Genomic DNA, 20,871 nt, shown 5'->3' with positions numbered 1-20,871 from the left:
TGTTGGATGTGCCAGAACTTTCTTCAGTCAAACAAGGAAAAAACTGAAGTCATTGCATTTGGAAACAAAGATGAAGTGTTCAAGGTGAATGCATACCTTAACTCTAGGGGTCAAACAACTAAAAATCAAGTCAGGAATCTTGGTGTGATTCTGGAGACAGACCATAGTTTCAATAGTCATGTCAAAGCAGTAACTAAATCAGCATACTATCATTTAAAAAACATTGCAAGAATTAGATGTTTTGTTTCCAGCCAAGACTTGGAGAAACTTGTTCATGCCTTTATCACCAGCAGGGTGGACTATTGTAATGGGCTCCTCACCGGCCTTCCCAAAAAGACCATTAGACAGCTGCAGCTCATCCAGAACGCTGCTGCCAGGATTCTGACTAGAACCAGAAAATCTGAGCATATCACACCATTCCTCAGGTTACATTTTTACATTTCATTTTTTACATTTAGGATTGATTTTAAAGTACTTTTACTCGTATATAAGTCACTAAATGACCTAGGACCAAAATATATTTCAGATATGCTCACTGAACATAAGCCTAACAGACCACTCAGATCATTAGGATCGAGTCAGTTAGAAATACCAAGGGTTCACACAAAACAAGGGGAGTCCTCCTTTAGTTACTATGCTGCCCGCAGTTGGAATCAGCTTCCAGAAGAGATCAGATGTGCTAAAACACTAGTCACATTTAAATCTAAACTTAAAACTCATCTGTTTAGCTGTGCATTTATTGAATGAGCACTCTGCAATGTCCGAACTGATTGCAATATATATTTTCACTGTTTTTTTTTATTTTATTTTATGTAAAATCATTTTCTAACTGTTTTAAATTCATTTTAAATAAGTACAGTTTTAATAATTTTAAAAGTTTTAAATCTGCTTGTTTTATTCTTGTTATTATTTTTCTTCATTATTATTTTACTTTCTTTTATGTAAAGCACTTTGAATTACCATTGTGTACGAAATGTGCTATATAAATAAACTTGCCTTGCCTTGCCTAAATTTGACAGTTCAGGTGTATTAGGACTTCCAAACCAAACAAATTCTCTCTTACTCTCATTAAAATTAACATCCTTCAAACAATTCACAAGGGAGTCCAGAGCATTTACATGATTTTTCCTCAAAGGCAAATAAATTTACGTATCATCTGCATAAAAATGATAGGAATTCCCATACTTTTGAAAAGTTGTCCCTAAAGGTAAAATTTATAAAGAAAAGAAAACAGGGGCAAGAATGGATCCTTGTGGAACACCACACATCAACAGAGCAGAAGATGAAAATTCCTGACCTGAATTGACAGAGAAACTTCTATTCGATAGGAATGATCTAAACCACTTTAGATCAAGAGCGGTACCCTGAATACCTGCCACTTCCTCAGAGCGTGAAACAAGGATCCCATGATCAATCATATCAAAAGCTGCAGTGAGATCTAAGAGAGTAAGAACCACATAATAAATTATCATTAAGCACTTTTAACCCAGAATGAAAGGTCTCTAACACAAAACTTTGATCCAAAAAACTCTGTAGTTGACTAAGAACAATCTTCTCTAAAACCTTAGATAAAAACTGAAGTTTTGAAATCGGTCTAAAATTGGACAGAACAGAACGATTTGAACAGAACAGAAATTTGGCTTTTTAAGAAGTGGTTGGACAAAAGCATGATTCAGTGACAATGTCATCAAACCAGAATACAGGCTATCATTAATAACAGACAGAATGCTTGGGCCAATTAATAATATTAAGACCTTTTTCAATAGCCATGATGGAATACTATCCAGAGGACAGTTGGTGGGTTTCATCTGACCTACAATCTCAGTCAGTGTCACCAAAGATACTGGCTCAAAATGGGTAAACATAGCAGAGTAGGACCGGAAGGATCAACAATCTCAGATCCAATTGTCATAATGTTTACAAAATGTTTAAATAATCTTCACAAGTCAAAGACTCATCAACTCTCTCACTTGGATTGACCAGAGAATTTATAGTGCTGAATAGAACTCTAAGTTTATGATATTTACTTGGCAATTAACTCTGAAAAGTATTTCTTTTTAGCTTCTTTAACAGAACTTTGATTTGAAATTTTTCTGAACTTTTGATTTGATTTGAAATGTATAACTGCTGTAGAGTCTAATTTCCAAACATAAGGAGTAGAAACAACAGGCCTACTTGTCTCGTGACTGACAGACCTCTCAAAAGTGACAGTTGTATGATCTGAAAAGTACAATATTACAAATTGACAAACCATAAAAGGAAAAGAAAAAAGGAAATTGGCCTTAAACATTAGCTTGATTAATGTTTTATGCAACCCAGAGAGACAGTTTTTGTGCTGTTTCCATATGGAATTGTTTAACGATGTATATGTTAGCAATAGTATTGGGTCTTCACTGCAAAACCACTCTAATGAACTTAGGTGTCCATTCTGGTCTACAAACATGCTGAATAAAACATGGATCAATTCCCAGTTGAAGCCTTGTTTAGCTTTTATGGAGCAGTGAGGTGTGAAGTACAACAGTAAACAGGAACACATGGCCTCTGTTCTACTGTAATGAAATAATGAAATGCTCACAGACATGAGTATAAAGTGCATCAAATAAAATTTTATGATATTCAAATTGACTAGATCACAGTAAAACTGGGCAGTTGTCTTGCTTTTGGCAAGGTCCACAAATTCTCATGCCAGGATGGTTGAATTGTTGCAACAAACTCAGATTGCTAATATTGGTTCGAGTGAGAAAAAAGGTCTGAGCTTAAAAGTGGAATTTATGTATCACGTGATTGACGAACAACTACCATTTCTTATAGACTGGCCATCACAACTCTTTAAAATGTAAAATGCTCTTTAAAAATTTTAATTAACATGATTTTAAATTATTTGACATGCAGTTTGTGAAGGTTACAACTTTATGTTTAATTTGAGACATTTCACATTAATTACATTTCATTTTTGAGGTTTTACATTAATTTACATTTCATTTAAGAGTTTCACATTATTGTATATGCAATGTTACACGCTTTTAAATATTTTACATTATTTAATGTTACATTTTTGCAGTTTAATTCATGTTACATCATGTCATTTGAGAGATTTTTTTTACATTAACATTTAAATTTAGATGATTAAGTTTATTTTACTATTAAATTGTGGACAAGGATGCTAATTAATCCTCTTAGTGTACCCACTTGGTTGTTTTTATCTACCATACAATTGCATCAGTTATTTGTTAATTGGGATTGCTTACTAAAGTCTTGCATCTCTAGACTAGGTGAAGCAAGCAACACAAGCCAGATATCTTAGCAGTTACTCACATAATTTTACGCATCTGTTACCTGTCATGTTTAGAAATCGACGGGGTGTTATGGACTGGTAATAGTGTGTGATCATGCTTAGAGATGTTTACTTTTCACATCACACCAAATATACTGGTAATGCATGAAAGAAAATGGAAGAGAGAGTCACCTGATAAAAATGGAAAATGTGGAACACCTGTGGAGAAAATAATAATAATAATACTATATATATATATATATATATATTCTAAAGTATGCAATCTTATATATTCAAAAAAGTATTCTTAACATAAAGTATTATACAAAAGGCTGAAATATAATTTTATTTTACTAAAATGGACATTACAGCTCTAACACTTACCTTAAAACAAAGGATATGCCAATTAGAATCGAGCCTGTCGATAAAAAAAAACAGTTAAGTTTATGCTTACATCAATAATACATCAACAAATTATATTCCCATCTCATCTTAATTGATGTGATTCAGTTCCTAATTATCACAATGACAGGCAGCAGTTGGTCTGCTGCTGCTATTACCCAGGGCGTCCCCCAGGGATCTGTAACTGGCCCTCTGTTCTTTCTAAACTACATGATTCCCAATAGACAAATAATGTGACGTCAGTCCCGGTTCTAGACTTTCCATCACCCTCATTACTGCATGATTTCATGGTTGAAGCTCTACATGGATTCATTCTCATGTTTCACATAGAAAAAATAGAAGTTCCATTTGCATATGTAATGCTTCTAAACAACAGATTGTATACTGATTTTTGTTCCACCAAATGTGTCATGCTGAACAATGCTGGGAAATGATACTTTTAAATGTAACAATTACAATGCTGAGTTAATCATAAAAAGTAATGATTAACTATGTTTAAGTTTTTAAAATCTGTTGGTTTATGTTAATATTTACTAAACTGCATTCATCTTGTTGTCAGTCTATTAAGACACCATTCCAAGTTAAAACAAAAAACACATCTTAAGAGCAATTTTGTGCGCCTAAAAGGACTCAAATATATTCAGTAAAATGACAAAAATGTAAATAATTCTAAAGAGATAAAAAGTCAAAATAAATAAATAAATAATTAAATTACAGAATGCCCGGTATCCTTCTAGTTTCTTACTAAATATGTTGACCCCAGATGTTTAGAGGGATCTCTTCAGGTTGATGATTTAAAAAAGTTTCAGTATCTTGTAGTGAATATCTCTCCTGGGAAATTAGGGCTCAATCAAGCATGGACAAACTGAGGGAAAAATCCTCTTCATATCACAGTTTGACACAATTGGCCAGCTGACTCTCCTGGAGAATGGGGTGGAGCCATCATGGGTCATCTGGATGTAGTACAAGTATATAATATTCCATGTTCCATCTGCAAATATGTGCTGGATAGATAATATCATTATGCATTTCAACATCTGATTACATGTCTTAAGAAAACTGAAGAACAGAGACTTCAGATCTGAGGTTTCTTCTGCAGTGTTACTACTGTTAGTGCTGATCTAAATGGTAGATTTTAGGTTATTTTATATATATATATTATAATATATTTTACCATCTCTTACACAGAGCCTCAGCAAAACTTGTTAGTGAACATAGATTAAATTGTAGCTACTTAAGTTATTTATTTATTTATTTTTTAAAGTAGACTTCAGGGACATTGTCAATCATTTTTTTAAGTGTGCGTTTTGTGTTTTATTATTTTAAAAAAGGAACCATGTTGTTCCTAACCATAGTTTATCATGTTATTTCTTCTGTGGAACATAAAAGAAGATATTTTGAGAAATATGCTTATTTTGGTCCATAAAATGGAAGTAAATGGTTACCAAATCTGTTTGGCTACAAATGTTGTTTAAAATATATTTTGTGTCTTTTGGAATGACATGAGAGTGATTAAATGATTGCGAAATTTTCCTTTTTGGCTAACTCACTTTAAGTCAAGGATCATAATTAAAATGCATGTATGTTTATAGAAACATTTGTGCTGGGCAATGATTAATTCCAATTTATCCAAAATAAAAGTTTTTGTTTATTTAATATGTGTGTGTGTTGTGTATATTCATTATATAAAGGCACACACATACAGTATATATTTGTTATATATTTACATCTATTTACATGTATATATTTATATTCATATAATTTATATTATATATACATATATTTAATTACATGCATGTGTGAGTATTTATATATACATAATAAATATACAAAATACACACATATAATATCTACACAAAAAAGTTAAAATATCAGGGCCGAGCAAGTTGCAGCATGTTTTATACAGTAAATGTGTAAAAATAATTAAAATACGTGCTATATCTTTTTGAGAGCATTTATGGTAGAAATGTTTAGCAATTTTTTTTTACATCAAATATTTGTTTCTATACTGAAACTGGCTTTCAAAAATATCTTCATTCTGAGAAATATTAGAGAGGTTCAATTTAAATATTCACTGGAGTAAAAAGTGTCTTGCCTCGCTCCTACATCTGGATTTGTTCTGATTTGGCATGTCAATTATGAAAGAAATGTAGTGTCAAATGACTAACTGATTGTTTGCTCAATCTCTGCACAGCTTTGTCTGGACTTGTGTCATTTTATGTCAACGAGTCCACATGAACCCCATGGCGCAGCTATACTACAACAAAGCCAGTAACTCCCCGTACCGCGATCGCATCCCACTGCAGGTCGTGAGGGCGGAAGTTGAGCTGTCTGCCAAGGAACGAGCCTACCTGACGGCGGTTGAGAAGGGAGACTATGCTGGCGTTAAACAGGCCCTTGAGGAGGCCGAGATCTATTACAACATCAACGTGAACTGCCTGGACCCATTGGGCCGCAGCGCACTCCTCATCGCTATTGAGAATGAGAACCTGGAGGTGATGGAGCTGCTGTTGAGTCATGGTGTACACATGGGTGATGCACTCCTTTACGCCATCCGTAAGGAGGTGGTGGGAGCGGTGGAGTTACTGCTATCCTACAAGAAGCCAAGTGGTGAGAAACAGGTGCGTGAGGGAGTGACTTCCTTCAGAGAGAGAGAGTCACATCCAACTTTTCTGATTGGAAAGCATGTAGCTGTACTGATATGACAGTGCATTTAAAGGGTTAGTTCACCCAAAAATGAAAATTAGGCCATAAATTACTCACCCTCAAGGCGTCCTATGTTTATATGACTTTCTTCTTTCAGACGATTCCAGTTGGAGTTATATTAAAAATTGTCTTTGATCTTTCAAGCTGTTTAATGCCACTCAGTGGGTGTTGCAAAGCATCAGTCCAAAAGAAGTTAAATAAAAAGCGCCCATCCATTAAAAAAAGTCTCTCACACGGCTCTGGGGTTGGGGGGGGGGGGGTGAACAAAGGCCTCCTGTTGCGAATTAATGCATTTTTGTAAGACACTTTTTTTTATGGATGGGCACTTTTTATTTAACTTATTTTGGACTGATGCACTGCAACACCCACTGAGTGCAATGAAACAGCTTGAAAGATCAAAGACAACAATCAACAATCCAACTTTTAACTATTTCCACCATTTTATATTTCAGTAGAAACACTCTTAAAATATAAAAAAGTTTATATAAAACTGCCTTGTGTACAATATAAGTGTTTGCATTTAACCTTCTGAGTGGTGATTATTATATTTCAAATAAATTGCATTTGAATTTGTGTGCATTAGTTGAGAGTATTGTATTTGGCATGAGTTCATATATTGATTGTTTTCAATAGGCTGACTGACATTTACCTGATATCCAAAGGAATCAATACTGAATCAAAATGAATCGAATCAAGAGCTTGCAAATCTGAATATAATGGGTTTGTGAAATCTCTGTCAATATCCAGTCCAATTGCAGAGTTTCAGCCCTTGCTGTAATTTTCTTTCTTTTTTTTTTCTCCTGCTGGAAGTTCTGGACAGCACAGATTGAAATAATTTTGCATTCTCACAGCTTTTCACACCATGGAAATGTGCCTTTAGGAAATACCTCTGAATTCAATCACTGGCCTTTTTTTAAAGCAAAAGGTATAGATATCAGGGTGACTCATTTCATATCTGAAGCGGGTCATAACATGCCTCAAAGGTATCACTTTTTCCTTGATCTTTTGAGATAAAAAAAATGTTATGTACTACGAACACATCAAAACAACTCATTCTTCCTTAACTTTGTGAAATGTATTCATCAGCATGTCTGTCTATATTTAGATGTATGATTGGAAATCAGCTAAAAATTTGGATTTTATTTCTGATATGAAGAACATGGTTTCCCTTTAATGCACCCAAAGACAATAATCATATAGGAAATGGGGTGATGGCATAGGAGGCTCTGTGTATTGTCAAATACGCCAAGCTCAAGTTCCCATAAAAAAAGACTATAGTACAGTAAAAACTGGTGACAATTTTGATTTTGTTAGAGCCATAACCATAGTATGAATCCCTTTTTTCCATTTTAGTGAAGGCTAAAATGGAGGGAAAATTGGCTTATTGTGCAATAAGCAGATCTCAGGGGTCAAGGATCCTTAAGGTCTCTATAATCATTTTAATAGGCCAGTTCACACTGCACTGACAGACATTGCAACAGACATTCATTACTGTATGGCGACTGTGTTTATCTTTAATACTAAGCACAGTACATTGGACTGTAAAGATTGACATCTTCCTTAATAGCTTACTTTTACTTTTATTTATTGCTCTCTTTATTTCACTCATCTAGGTTCCTTCTCACATGATGGACTCACAGTTTTCAGAGTTTACACCCGATATCACTCCAATAATGTTGGCTGCTCACACTAACAACTACGAGATAATCAAGCACCTAGTTCAACGAAAAGTCACCATCCCGCGGCCACACCAGATCCGCTGTGACTGCGTGGAGTGTGTATCGAGCTCCGAAGTGGACAGCCTTCGGCATTCCCGTTCACGTCTAAACATCTACAAAACTCTTGCCAGCCCCTCTCTCATCGCCCTTTCCAGCGAAGATCCCATCCTCACTGCATTCAGGCTGGGCTGGGAGCTGAAGGAGCTCAGTAAGGTGGAGAACGAGTTCCGGCAGGAGTACGAGGAGCTGTCGCAGCAGTGCAAACGTTTTGCTAAAGACTTGCTGGATCAGGCCCGTAGCTCCTGTGAGCTGGAGACCATCCTCAACCATCGGGATGACCACAGCGAAGAGCTGGACCCCCGTGAGTGCAGAGACCTGGCCAAGCTCAAGCTAGCCATTAAGTACCACCAGAAAGAGGTGAGTATCCTAGATTTAAAGAAGAGATTGAGTATAATTTCTCCACTATCCAGTTTGCAGTAGTGTGACTCGTGGTTAGACAGCAAATCGTTTCACAGGCTTTTGATTCAGTTGAAAAAAGCGATTCTTGCAAATTCATAATGATTTGATTCATCATAAAGTTTGACTCAACTGATGATTCGATTCTGTATTTAAAAATGTATGTGACCCATACTCAGAATTCATGCTCTGCATTTAACCCATCCAAAGTGCACACACACAGCAGTGGGCAGCCATATATGCTGCAGCACCCGGGGAGCAGTCGGGGGTTCAGTGTCTTGCTCAAGGGAACCTCAGTCATGCTATTGCCAGCCCGAGACTCAAACTCACAACCTTACGGTTAGGAGTCAAACTCTCTAACCATTAGGCCACAACTTCCCAATAGTGCACAATGTCTTAATTAATTATTACACATTGTGAAATGTGCCACTTTACCAAATCTTGATTAATCCACAAATATTGATCAACAACAACAACAATACTATTACTACTATTAATTATTATTATTATTGTTGTTGTTCCCAATTAATGTTTCAGAAGTCATATTTCATTTTCACTGCATATTAACGGGCAGAAAGTGATCCCGTTGAAGTGAAGAGATTGGTTTAGTCTGTGCAAGCATGTGCTTGCAGCATTTTATAAGCAGCTTATGAGATAAATCTAAATTAAAATGCAGTGTTTTGATCAACCTTAATGTCAGTTAGGCGTGTCTACCACTAAACTTTTGTCTCGTCCTCAGGCATCAAATTAAATTTCACTACATGATGTTGCCTTAATAAGTATATCATATTTTGGCTGCGCGTCAAATGCAGTGGGAATCATGTTAAGTCATCCTCATGCAATCATTTTATAGATTATGAGGAAGTCCTTGTTTTTTTCCTCTCCTTTTTCATCAACACTCTTGCTGGTAAATTAGTAAAATATTTTAAAAGGTAATGAAAGACAAAAATTTAAATTAAATGCATACTAAAAAAAAAAGACTAAACTAGGACCTCCTTGAAATAAACCAAATGTTTCTTATTTCCCTAGAAATGTTATCTTGAGATGAAGGGCTTTCATAAGAACTGTTGTTTTCTAATGCTTATGGAATCATTGCAAAATGTTTCCATGGGAGGTGACAGTTCAAGTTACCTTTTTGAATCATTTGTCTGTTTAATAGGAGTCCACAGCAGAAATGGCTCCTTTCATAAAACATAATAACATTGCAGAGCAATGTAGGTCAGGGAGCAAGAGATAAATATGACAAATATACAATTATTATGGACAGGCACATCATTGTACACCTGCATTGTGTAAAAGGGAGCTATTTCTGGGTGGGGGGTTTTTCTGCAGTCTTAAAATATAAACCTCATTTTGTGAGAACATGAAGTGTTTGGGTGGTGTGGCAGAATGGAATGGAAAAGTTGCACGTTTCAACCTCACAAGGGTTGATTTGTGAATCATCAACACTGGGCTCTTGGGCAGTTTATTCTAAGATACTCCAAGGCAATAGATCTTGCAATAAGTGTAATGTAATTTTTAGATAAATGTTTTCCAGTGATAAAGGTAAAACTAAATGGCCTTTTACTCAAAGTCTGACAGTTTGATTTAATAACTGATTTCACCTCAAATGCCCGTTGGAAAAATATTACGTAATGACATGAATGTCAAACCTCACTGGTGTTCACTCACTTAAAAACCTTTTCAACATTTATGCTGTTGTATAACATTTGTCATTTGTTGTCATATGTGCACTTGGCTTCTTTGGATAGATAGTAGTTAGCAAAAAAAACAAAAACAAAAAAAAACCTTACGTTAATATATGAGTACATGTCACAAAGAAGGGGCGAAGTGTTTTATAATGGAGGAACATAAACTTCGTCACAGATCCAAACATGTTGTTTGTTTCTGCATTACATCTGTATAATAATCTATGAGATTTAACACCATGAAACCAATTCTCATAAAAGTGAATTTTCTGTTTTTACAAATACATAAAATAATGACATGATACATCCATACTTCTCAACTAACAACAGTTAAGTATTAACAGTTCTCAAAAATGAGTCGTCCAAATCTTTAGAAATATAGGTTGGATGTTTTGTCTTTTATGATTAGACCCATAATGTTCTGGAATGTTCCAGAAAGCTCTAGAATATTCCAGAATATTAATGTTCCCATCCAAACAAAAACAAAATACCTTAAATAAATAAATGAATAAAACATTTATAATTAATTACTAAACCAGTGTTCCTTAAATTATGATAGTTCACAAATTTACCTGGCCTAAATATTTACTAAAAGTATTGATACTGCATGAAAATAAATATAAATAATTATAATTATAATATAATAATAATTAGCACCACAGAATTACAGAAGAACCATAAGTGAAACATTTTTTGTTACATCTTGTCAGAGCATTTAATGCTTAAATGTCAGGCAATTCAAATATTATGCCAGATACTGAATACTGTCTTTATCTGTATTTGCCATGATTTTCACTGGCTTATTAGACCATTCACCTATTATTATATTCTCACAGTTTGTAGCTCAGCCTAACTGCCAGCAGCTCCTGGCAACACTGTGGTACGATGGGTTCCCAGGATGGAGACGACGTCACTGGGTAGTGAAGCTTGTCACTTGCTTCATCATTGGCCTGCTCTTTCCTGTCTTCTCCGTCATATACCTTCTGGCTCCAAAGAGCACTCTGGGAACCTTCATCAAGAAACCTTTCATCAAGTTCATCTGCCACACTGCCTCCTACCTGACCTTCCTCTTCCTCCTCCTCCTCGCTTCACAGCATATTGTGCAAACTGATCTGCATGTCCAGGGACCTCCACCCACCATTGTGGAGTGGATGATCTTACCCTGGGTTCTAGGTAAGACTTCTTTGGGACATTTGAGTGCAATAGATAAAATTCAATCAGTTTGTGCTAAAGTATTTTTATAGTAGCCTATATTAAAGGATATATAATATACTTTTTATTTTATTTATTTTTTTAAGTATGCTGTACTTCTTTAGCACAGTAGTATTATAATTGAACTTCTTTTGCACATATGTACTTCTTTTCAAAGTATTTTTTCATAGCTTAGAACACTTTAGTGCAGAATTTTTTAATCCCTATGTAGGAAATATTTAGAACAAATAACATGAGTGGAAATTTGAAGTGGGCAAAATATTTATGTGATCCCCTGATTTTGTAAGTTTGCCCACTTACAAAGTAATGGTCTGTAATTTTATAGGTTTATTTTAACATATGGAGACAGAATACCTACCAAAAAACACAGTATATAAAAGTTTTATTTCAGCATTTTAGTGAGTGAAAAAAGAATTTGATCGCCATGTAAAACATGACTTGGTACTTGGTGCAGAAACCCTTGTTGGCATGCACAGAGGTAAGACGTTTGTTGTAGTTGGTCACCAGGTTTGCTCCAAGCGGCAACCTTCCAGTCTCTCTCATGAAACCAACACGGAAGTGACTAAAACTGCAACTGATCGACTGGCCACTAGGGGCTGGCGCCAAAAGGGTTTCAGTCCCATAGACTCCCCATGTTAAAATGCCCAACTTTTTTCAGAAAAAAATGTGTAAAATATGTCCACAGTCTGGTACAAAACGTGGTTTTAATTTATATAGTAATAATTTTAATTTAAATAAATAATTTTGCCCTTCATGAAAACTGAGGAGGGCGAATTTTTTTATAAGTCATTCTTTTAAATTATATTAAGCCTTAAAGTTCTGTTTTGTAATGTTGCTGTTTGAGCATAAACAATATTTGCAAAGTTGCAGCACTTAAAGTTCAATGCAAAAGGGAGATTTCATCTTTTAAAATTCTGTCAGTTTAATGCATACAAAAATGGCTGGTAAGGGACTACAACGAGCTTCTTCCCGGGTCCGTTACATCATGATCCCAGATAAACCCCGCCCCCGGGAACATGGAACAAAGGGGGCGAGGCCATGTTGTGCTGCTTTAGAGAAGAGGAAGAGAAAACTAGGGATGCACGTAAAAATCTGTTCATAAATGAATAGCGATTCTGTCTTCTAACGATCCTAATGGATTCACAAGTTTCAAAACCAATGTTCTAAAGCATCGGTTCTCGATCCTGTTCCTTGCGTCTCCCAGCTCTGCTTCTCTCTCTCTCTCTCTCTCTCTCTCAATAAGTTGAGGAGTTTGTCAGAAAATGGACAGATCGGTGTGGAATAAAGGTAAATTATGTGAAGAATAATGCATAAAAAAAATAAAAATAAAAATGAAGCATGAACACATGTTAAACTGAAACCTATAAACACAATCAAGCCTAGAAAAAAAAAACAGTCAACCACCCCATTAAGTGACAGAGTGACAGGTGGATTGCTGCTGCTGTCACCACCGTCGATCTAGGTGGAAGTGGTTTCAGCATCCAGCTCCCACCCTTTTGTCCTTCTTTTGGATGGAATACCAAGGGCGATTGGTGGCTGTTTTTCTTCCATTTCCGAATAATCGCACCAAAAATGGTCATCTTCTCACCAAGCTTCTTGCGGATGGTCTTGGAGCCCATTCAAGCCTTTTCCAGATCTACAGTAAAATTTTCTCTCTGGCATCCTTTGACAGCTCTTTGGTCTTGCCCATAGTGGTGGGAGAGGATGAAATGGAAGATACAGATTGTGTGGGCAGATGTCTTACACCTAACAAGCTGACATTAGGAGTAACTTCTTAAAGTGGCAGGACTAATCTGTGTTCCTCATCAGAATCAGAATCAGAATGAGCTTTTATTGCCAGGTATGTTTACACATACGAGGAATTTGTTTTCGTGACAGAAGCTCCGCAGTACAACAGAATGACAGCGACAGAACATAAAACACATAATAAAAGAATATAAAAATACAAGAAATACAAATAAGTAGACAAGGAATGACAATATACAAATTGACAATTGTAGGCAGGTATATTACAAAAATGCAGTTATGTATGTACATGTATATTATGTGCAAACTTTAAGTGTATACCAAGTATGTGTGTTAGATAAATTAAGTGTATGTGTATATAAATATAAAGTGCAGTGTGTTCAGTGTGTATCAGCTGTTCATAAGATGGATTGCCTGAGGGAAGAAACTGTTCCTGTGTCTGGTCGTTCTGGTGCTCAGTGCTCTGTAGCGTCGACCAGATGGCAACAGTTCAAAGAGGGAGTGTGCTGGATGTGAGGAGTCCAGAGTGATTTTAACAGCCCTTTTGCTCACTCTGGATAAGTACAGTTCTTGAATAGATGGGAGAGTTGAACCGATGATTCGCTCAGCAGTCCGGACTACCCTCTGTAGTCTTCTGAGGTCAGATTTAGAAGCTGAGCTGAACCAGACAGTTACTGAAGTGCAGAGGATGGATTCGATGATGGTGGAGTAGAACTGTTTCAGCAGATCCTGTGGCAGGTTAAACTTCCTCCGCTGGCGAAGGAAGTACAACCTCTGCTGGGCCTTTTTCACAATGGAGTCAATGTGAATGTCCCACTTCAGGTCCTGAGAGATAGTGGTGCCCAGGAACCTGAATGACTCCACTGCAGTCACAGTGCTGTTCATGATGGTGAGTGGGGGGAGAGCAGGGGGGTTTCTCCTGAAGTCCACAGTCATCTCCACTGTTTTGAGCGTGTTAAGCTCCAGGTTGTTGAGAGTGCACCAGACAGCCAGCTCTTTAACCTCCTGTCTGTAAGCAGACTCGTCACCGTCCTGAATGAGGCCGATGAGTGTGGTGTCATCTGCAAACTTCAGGAGCTTGACAGAGGGGTCCTTAGATGTGCAGTCATTAGTGTACCGGGAGAAGAGCAGTGGGGAGAGAACACAGCCCTGGGGAGCTCCGGTGCTGATTGTACGGGTGCTGGATGTGTATTTTCCCAGCCTCACTAGCTGCTGCCTGTCTGTCAGGAAGCTGTTGATCCACTGACAGACGGAGGTGGGAACGGAGAGCTGAGTTAGTTTGGGCAGGAGGACGTTTGGCATGATCGTATTAAAAGCCGAGCTGAAGTCCACAAACAGGATCCTCACATAGGTCCCCGGTCTGTCTAGGTGTTGCAGAACATAATGCAGTCCAATGTTTACTGCATCGTCCACAGACCTGTTTGCTCTGTAGGCAAACTGAAGAGGATCTAGCAAGGGTCCAGTGATGTCCTTCAGGTGGGCCAGCACCAGTTTTTCAAATGACTTCATGACTACAGACGTTAGAGCCACAGGCCTGTAGTCATTTAGTCCTGTAATTTTGGATTTCTTTGGGATGGGGATGATGGTGGAGCGTTTGAAGCATGAAGGGACTTCGCACAGCTCCAGCGACCTGTTGAAGATCTTTGTGAAGATGGGGGCCAGCTGGTCAGCACAGGATTTCAGACAGGCTGGTGTAACACAATCTGGGCCTGGTGCTTTTTTCCTTTTCTGCTTCCGGAAGACCTGGTGCACCGCATCCTCGCTGATCTGTATTGCAGGTGTGGGGGAGAGGGGGGATGCAGGAGGTGTGAATGGTGAGAGTGCTTGATTGGAGAGGTGTTCAGGATGGGTTGCAGGAGCTGTTAATGGTGTGAACGGTTGTTTGGAGAGGCATTCAGGGTTGGTTGCAGGAGTTGTTATTGGTGAACGGTTGTGTGGAGAGGTGTTCAGGGCAGGTGATGGGTGTTCTTTCAAACCTGCAGGAAAACTCGTTCAGATCGTCTGCCAGTCGTTGATTTTCCACAGTGCTGGGGGGTGGTGTATTGTAATTGGTGATCTTCTTTAGACTTTTCCACACTGATGCTGAGTCGTTCGAAGTGAACTGAGTCCTTATTTTTTCAGAATAATTCCTCTTTGCCACTCTGATCTCCTTTTCCAGTGTGTATTTAGCCTGTTTATACAAGACATTGTCCCCCTTCCTGTAAGCATCTTCTTTGGCCTGACGGAGCTGTCTGAGTTTTGCAGTGAACCACGGTTTGTCATTGTTGTAATTTAGTTGAGTCTTGGTAGGAATACACATATCCTCACAGAAACTGATATGGACACATAACCAATCTGTGGGAGCCAGAATTCTTGCTGGTTGATAGGGGATCAAATACTTATTTCACTCACTGAAATGCAAGTCAATTTCTAACCTTTATATAATGTGCTTTTTCTGGATTTTTTGGTTGATATTCTTATGAATGTATGATAGTCTTTATCCATTGAAATAATACTACCATAAAAATTACATACCCTTCATTTCTTTGTAAGTGGGCAAACTTACAAAATCAGCAGGGGATCAAATAAAAATGTTCCCCACTGTAGCTCAGATAATGAAGAAATGCTGATTTGTAATATTTCCAAAACTGGCTTATTTCTCAAGCAGTAAAACTGGTGGCCTGCACAAGAAATAGATACGGCTATGGTTTTATCCCTTTCATGAAGTAAATGAATACTCATGAATTATTGATATCATAATTTATTGACCTCAGGACAAAAGCAGAGGAAATCATATCTCGAGTCCCAGTTCAGGATTGATTACACCAGGCCTCAATCACAATGGCTTGAAGATTTCTCTCAGAGCACACACAAGCCCAGAAGTAGACACAAGTGGAGGCTTGAAACAAATGATCTGTAGTCTGGAGGACAGGTGCAATCAGCGAGAACAGAGTTTACTTTATTTTTATGAATATGAGCCCTAGGCAATGGAGCAATAAAAAATTATATATGTTAGCCTAACAACATTTGTTTGTTGTCTGTTTTGTTTATTTCAATTAATTAATTTTAGGGACATGTTAGAGGCCCTGAGTGTCACACACCTGGACTCATTTTGTGTGTTTTTGCCCCTGTGACCCAGTTTCTGTCTCTATGTGGTTTGATTAGTTCCCAGGTGTGTCTAGTCATTTCCGCATGTGTTCCATGTCCCTGTTAATTTAGTCATTCCATCCACCTGTGTTTTCCCTATTATCCCTTGTATAAAAGCCTTGTCCTTTCAGTTCTGGTTGGTCGGGTCTACTCATCTACTTGTCAACTTGTCCACTTGTTACCTGTTACTTGCCACTTGCCACTTGCCACCTGTTATTTGCCACTTACCTTGCCTATGTTTGATTTAATAAATCCTTGTTTCGTTTATCCCTCGGCTCCGTGTTCCTTCCAGCAGCGTAAGCCGTGACAGAAGACCCGACCTAAAAAGTTAAAAACTGCGTGTTTTCCCTCCGTTTTGTTTTCCGTTTTTTTCACAGTCTTTTTCTTTCCGTAGTGTGTCATGGATCCCCTCTATCGCCCCGAATACCTCCTCCTCCTGCTGGAGCAGGAGGGACTGTCTCTCGAGGACCATACCAGACGGTTTCTCTTGATAGCTAATGCCACCAGCTACCCGGACCACGCGCTGTCGCCCGAAGATGGTCCTCGGGAGGATTTCGCCGCATTCATAGAGTGGAATCTGGTGAGAAATGGGTCACCTCTCACGGTCGGCCCAATGGAGGATCTCGCCAGGTCCACTCTGGACCCAGAGCCCAGCCTACAATCTCCCCACGGTACGAGGCATAAGCCCGAGCCCACCGATGACGGAGAGCCAGAGAGCAACCCGTCAGACCAGGTGCGAGAGCCGGCGACACTGCCCACCACGAGGGAGCAAAATGTGGAGCGCCAAATGGGTCAAAATGAGGGGGTTTCCAATTCACCTATGCCAGATCCTCTGTTAAGCCCAGGAAGGGCTCCTGATCTTCCGTTAAGCCCAGGACGGGCTCCTGATCCTCCTTTAAGCCCAGGACGGGCTCCTGATCCTCCTTTAAGCCCAGGACGGGCTCCTGATCCTCTGTTAAGCCCAGGACGGGCTCCTGATCCTCTGTTAAGCCCAGGAAGGGCTCCTGATCTTCCGTTAAGCCCAGGACGGGCTCCTGATCCTCCTGTAAGCCCAGGACGGGCTCCTGATCCTCTGTTAAGCCCAGGAAGGGCTCCTGATTCCCCGTTAAGCCCAGGACGGGCTCCTGTTCCCCCGTTAAGCCCAGGACGGGCTCCTGATCCTCCTTTAAGCCCAGGACGGGCTCCTGAACCCCCGTTAAGCCCAGGACGGGCTCCTGAACCCCCGTTAAGCCCAGGACTGGCTCCTGAACCCCCGTTAAGCCCAGGACGGGCTCCTGATCTTCCGTTAAACCCAGGACGGCTCCTGATCCTCTGTTAAGCCCAGGAAGGGCTCCTGATCTTCCGTTAAGCCCAGGGCGGGCTCCTGATCCTCCGTTAAGCCCAGGACGGGCTCCTGATCTTCCGTTAAGCCCAGGAAGGGCTCCTGATCTTCCGTTAAGCCCAGGACGGGCTCCTGATCCTCCTTTAAGCCCAGGACGGGCTCCTGATCCCCCGTTAAGCCGAGGACGGGCTCCTGAACCCCCGTTAAGCCGAGGACGGGCTCCTGAACCCCCGTTAAGCCCAGGACGGGCTCCTGATCCTCCGTTAAGCCCAGGACGGGCTCCTGATCCTCCGTTAAGCCCAGGAAGGGCTCCAGCCCCAGAGCTTACTCCAATGCCTGCTCCTCCAAAATTCCCACCCTCCCACCCACTCCTGCCTCCTCCTCCGCTGTCGTCTGGCTGCCCCTCTGCTCGCCCTCAGCCTACCATCATTGTGGTGCGAGCTCAGCGGGACCGCCATCCTCCAGCGACGCCTTGGTCGGCGTCTCCCTCACCTCCGCCTCCAGCCTCTGAGGCCTGGACTCCGCCTCGGCCCGTTGACCTGTCGGCTCCACCATGGCTCCTAGCTCCTTCCTCTCCGCCGTGGCCTGGCAGTCCACATGCTCTGCCTGGCTCCCTCGTCCCTCCGGCTCCGCCTTGGTCTGGCGTCGTCCATCCTATGCCTCGGGACTCCACTCCTCCGGCTTCGCCTCGTCCCTCCGTCCCTCCGGCTCCGTCAGGCTCCTTCATCCCCTCGGCTACACCTCAGTCCTCGGTCACTCTGGCCTCACCGCGGCCTTCCGGATCCACATCGCCGCGTCAGTCACCAGAGCCATCAGTTCCGCCTAGGACCTCCGGCTCCTCCCCGTCACCCTGGCTCTTCGGCTCTCCATCTCCGCCTCGGGCTCCTCCTCCACTTGCCCCGTTGCCGTGGGTCGAGTCCCTGGAGTCGGTGACCATCCCTCCTCCATGGCTCCTTCCACCGTCGGCTCCACCTTGGGCCGTTATGGCTGTGGCCTGGGTCCTGCTGGGTGCCTCCTGCTTCAGATCCTTCCTGTCTCCTCCCTGGCTCCTCCCTCCGTCATCTCCTCCCTGGCTCCTTCCTCTGTGGTCCCTGTCTGCTGGCCTCCCTTTGTTGTTTCTACGGTGCGAGGACGCACCTACCGGGAGGGGGGAGTACTGTCACACACCTGGACTCATTTTGTGTGTTTTTGCCCCTGTGACCCAGTTTCTGTCTCTATGTGGTTTGATTAGTTCCCAGGTGTGTCTAGTCATTTCCGCATGTGTTCCATGTCCCTGTTAATTTAGTCATTCCGTCCACCTGTGTTTTCCCTATTATCCCTTGTATAAAAGCCTTGTCCTTTCAGTTCTGGTTGGTCGGGTCTACTCGTCTACTTGTCTACTTGTCCACTTGTTACCTGTTACTTGCCACTTGCCACTTGCCACCTGTTATTTGCCACTTACCTTGCCTATGTTTGATTTAATAAATCCTTGTTTCGTTTATCCCTCGGCTCCGTGTTCCTTCCAGCAGCGTAAGCCGTGACACTGAGGGGCAGGCTGAGACAATTTAGTTTTTAAGTACGTTTTCCACTATTTTGTTTTTATGCTTTATTTTTTGTCTTTTGATAAGAATTTTTTTTTTTTAAATAAACAAAAAATTAAATAAATTTGAATTAAATTAAACAAATAAAAACTAGATCCAAAGGGCAAATGTTTATTCTTATACCAGCAGAACTATTATTTATTTATTTGCCTTTTGATCTTAATAAAAAAAATAAATAAAATAAAATAAAATAAAATAAATAAAAATTAAATTAAATTAAATTATTAAATGAACAAAAAATGTATCCAAAGGTCGAACGTTTATTCTTAAACACTGGCAGAACCGGGGAAAAAATACTGAAAAAAAAGAGAAAGAAATCATGCAGAAGAATAACTAGTACAAAATATTTTTTGTTAATTTTGTCATAAAAGGAATTATGTAGTGATAGTGGAGGAACTGCTCTTTTGTACTGTTTTACCGTTATTGTAATGTTTTGATTTATATTTTTTTTAATTTTGGCCCTTGCAGGCTTCATCTGGGTGGAGATTAAAGAGATGTGGGATGGCGGTTTCACAGAGTACGTCCATGACTGGTGGAACCTGATGGATTTTGCAATGAACTCTCTCTACCTGGCTACTATATCTCTTAAAATGGTGGCCTACTTTAAGGTTAATACCGGCATTTTAATGCAAGCTACAGTATTACAGAAGCTATTACAGTAAATAATTTCAGCTTGTAGTAGGAACTAGAACTGTCTCCATTTATCTCTCTTATCTTCTCTCTCCATCAGTACAACAGCTCTCGTCCTCGTGTGGAGTGGGAGATGTGGCACCCTACGCTCATCGCCGAGGCTCTATTCGCCATCGCCAACATCTTCAGCTCTCTGCGTCTCATCTCTCTGTTCACCGCCAACTCTCACTTGGGCCCACTGCAGATCTCTCTCGGTCGCATGCTGCTGGACATTCTCAAGTTCCTTTTCATCTACTGTCTGGTGCTGCTGGCCTTCGCCAACGGCCTCAACCAGCTCTACTTCTACTATGAGACGAAGGCATCCGAAGAACCCAACCATTGCAAAGGGATCCGTTGTGAGAAGCAAAACAATGCCTTCTCTACGTGAGTGAAACATTGTAAAGTTTAGTTGAATGTCAAGACTAAAAAGAAGCATACTTTTAAAGAAGGTATATGTAGAATCCCAGTGGCCGTTAAGTGAACTGCAGTCAGCAACTTAAAGGGATACTCCACCCCAAAATAAAAATGTTGTCATTAATCACTTACTCCTATGTCGTTCCATACCCATAAAAGCTTTGTTCGTCTTTGGAACACAATTTAGGATATTTTGGATGAAAACTGGGAGGCTTGTGACTGTCCCATTGACTGCCAAGTATATAGCACTGTCAAGGTCCAGAAATATATGAAAAGCATCGTCAGAATAGTCCATCTGCCATCAGTGGTTCAGTCTGAATTTTATGAAGCGACGAGCAAAGAAAACATAAATAATGACTTTGTTCAACAATTTGTCTCCTCTGTGTCTCTCTGCATCACCATCGCCATTTTGGAGAACATCTGCTGAACGCAAAATGCATACGTGTCAGCTGCGACACAATGATACGTTTTCTACATGCATTTATGCTTTGATTTGAACGAAAACAGCATATCCGTGCAGCACAGCTGACACAAAAGAGCGCACGCTGCTTGCGTTCAG

The 20,871-nt window shown here is 40.0% G+C and overlaps 1 protein-coding gene across 1 annotated transcript in view; it reads left to right on the top strand.

The window, feature by feature from the left end:
• Window positions 1-20,871, top strand: part of LOC132117467 (short transient receptor potential channel 5-like) — a 48,934-nt gene that overhangs the window by 14,858 nt on the left and 13,205 nt on the right. Inside the window, exons 2-6 of the mRNA XM_059526769.1 lie at window positions 5,871-6,297; window positions 7,996-8,517; window positions 11,081-11,417; window positions 19,698-19,837; window positions 19,960-20,282. Of these exons, the coding sequence (XP_059382752.1) occupies window positions 5,911-6,297; window positions 7,996-8,517; window positions 11,081-11,417; window positions 19,698-19,837; window positions 19,960-20,282 (1,709 nt within the window). The 5' untranslated portion in view covers window positions 5,871-5,910. The remainder of the gene's footprint in view (window positions 1-5,870; window positions 6,298-7,995; window positions 8,518-11,080; window positions 11,418-19,697; window positions 19,838-19,959; window positions 20,283-20,871) is intronic.

Source organism: Carassius carassius, chromosome 36 (assembly GCF_963082965.1).
Source record: "Carassius carassius chromosome 36, fCarCar2.1, whole genome shotgun sequence".
In the NCBI taxonomy this organism is placed as follows: Eukaryota; Metazoa; Chordata; class Actinopteri; order Cypriniformes; family Cyprinidae; genus Carassius; species Carassius carassius.
The sequence above is the reverse complement of the archived record's forward strand: the minus strand, read 5'-3'. Positions and strand labels throughout refer to the sequence as shown.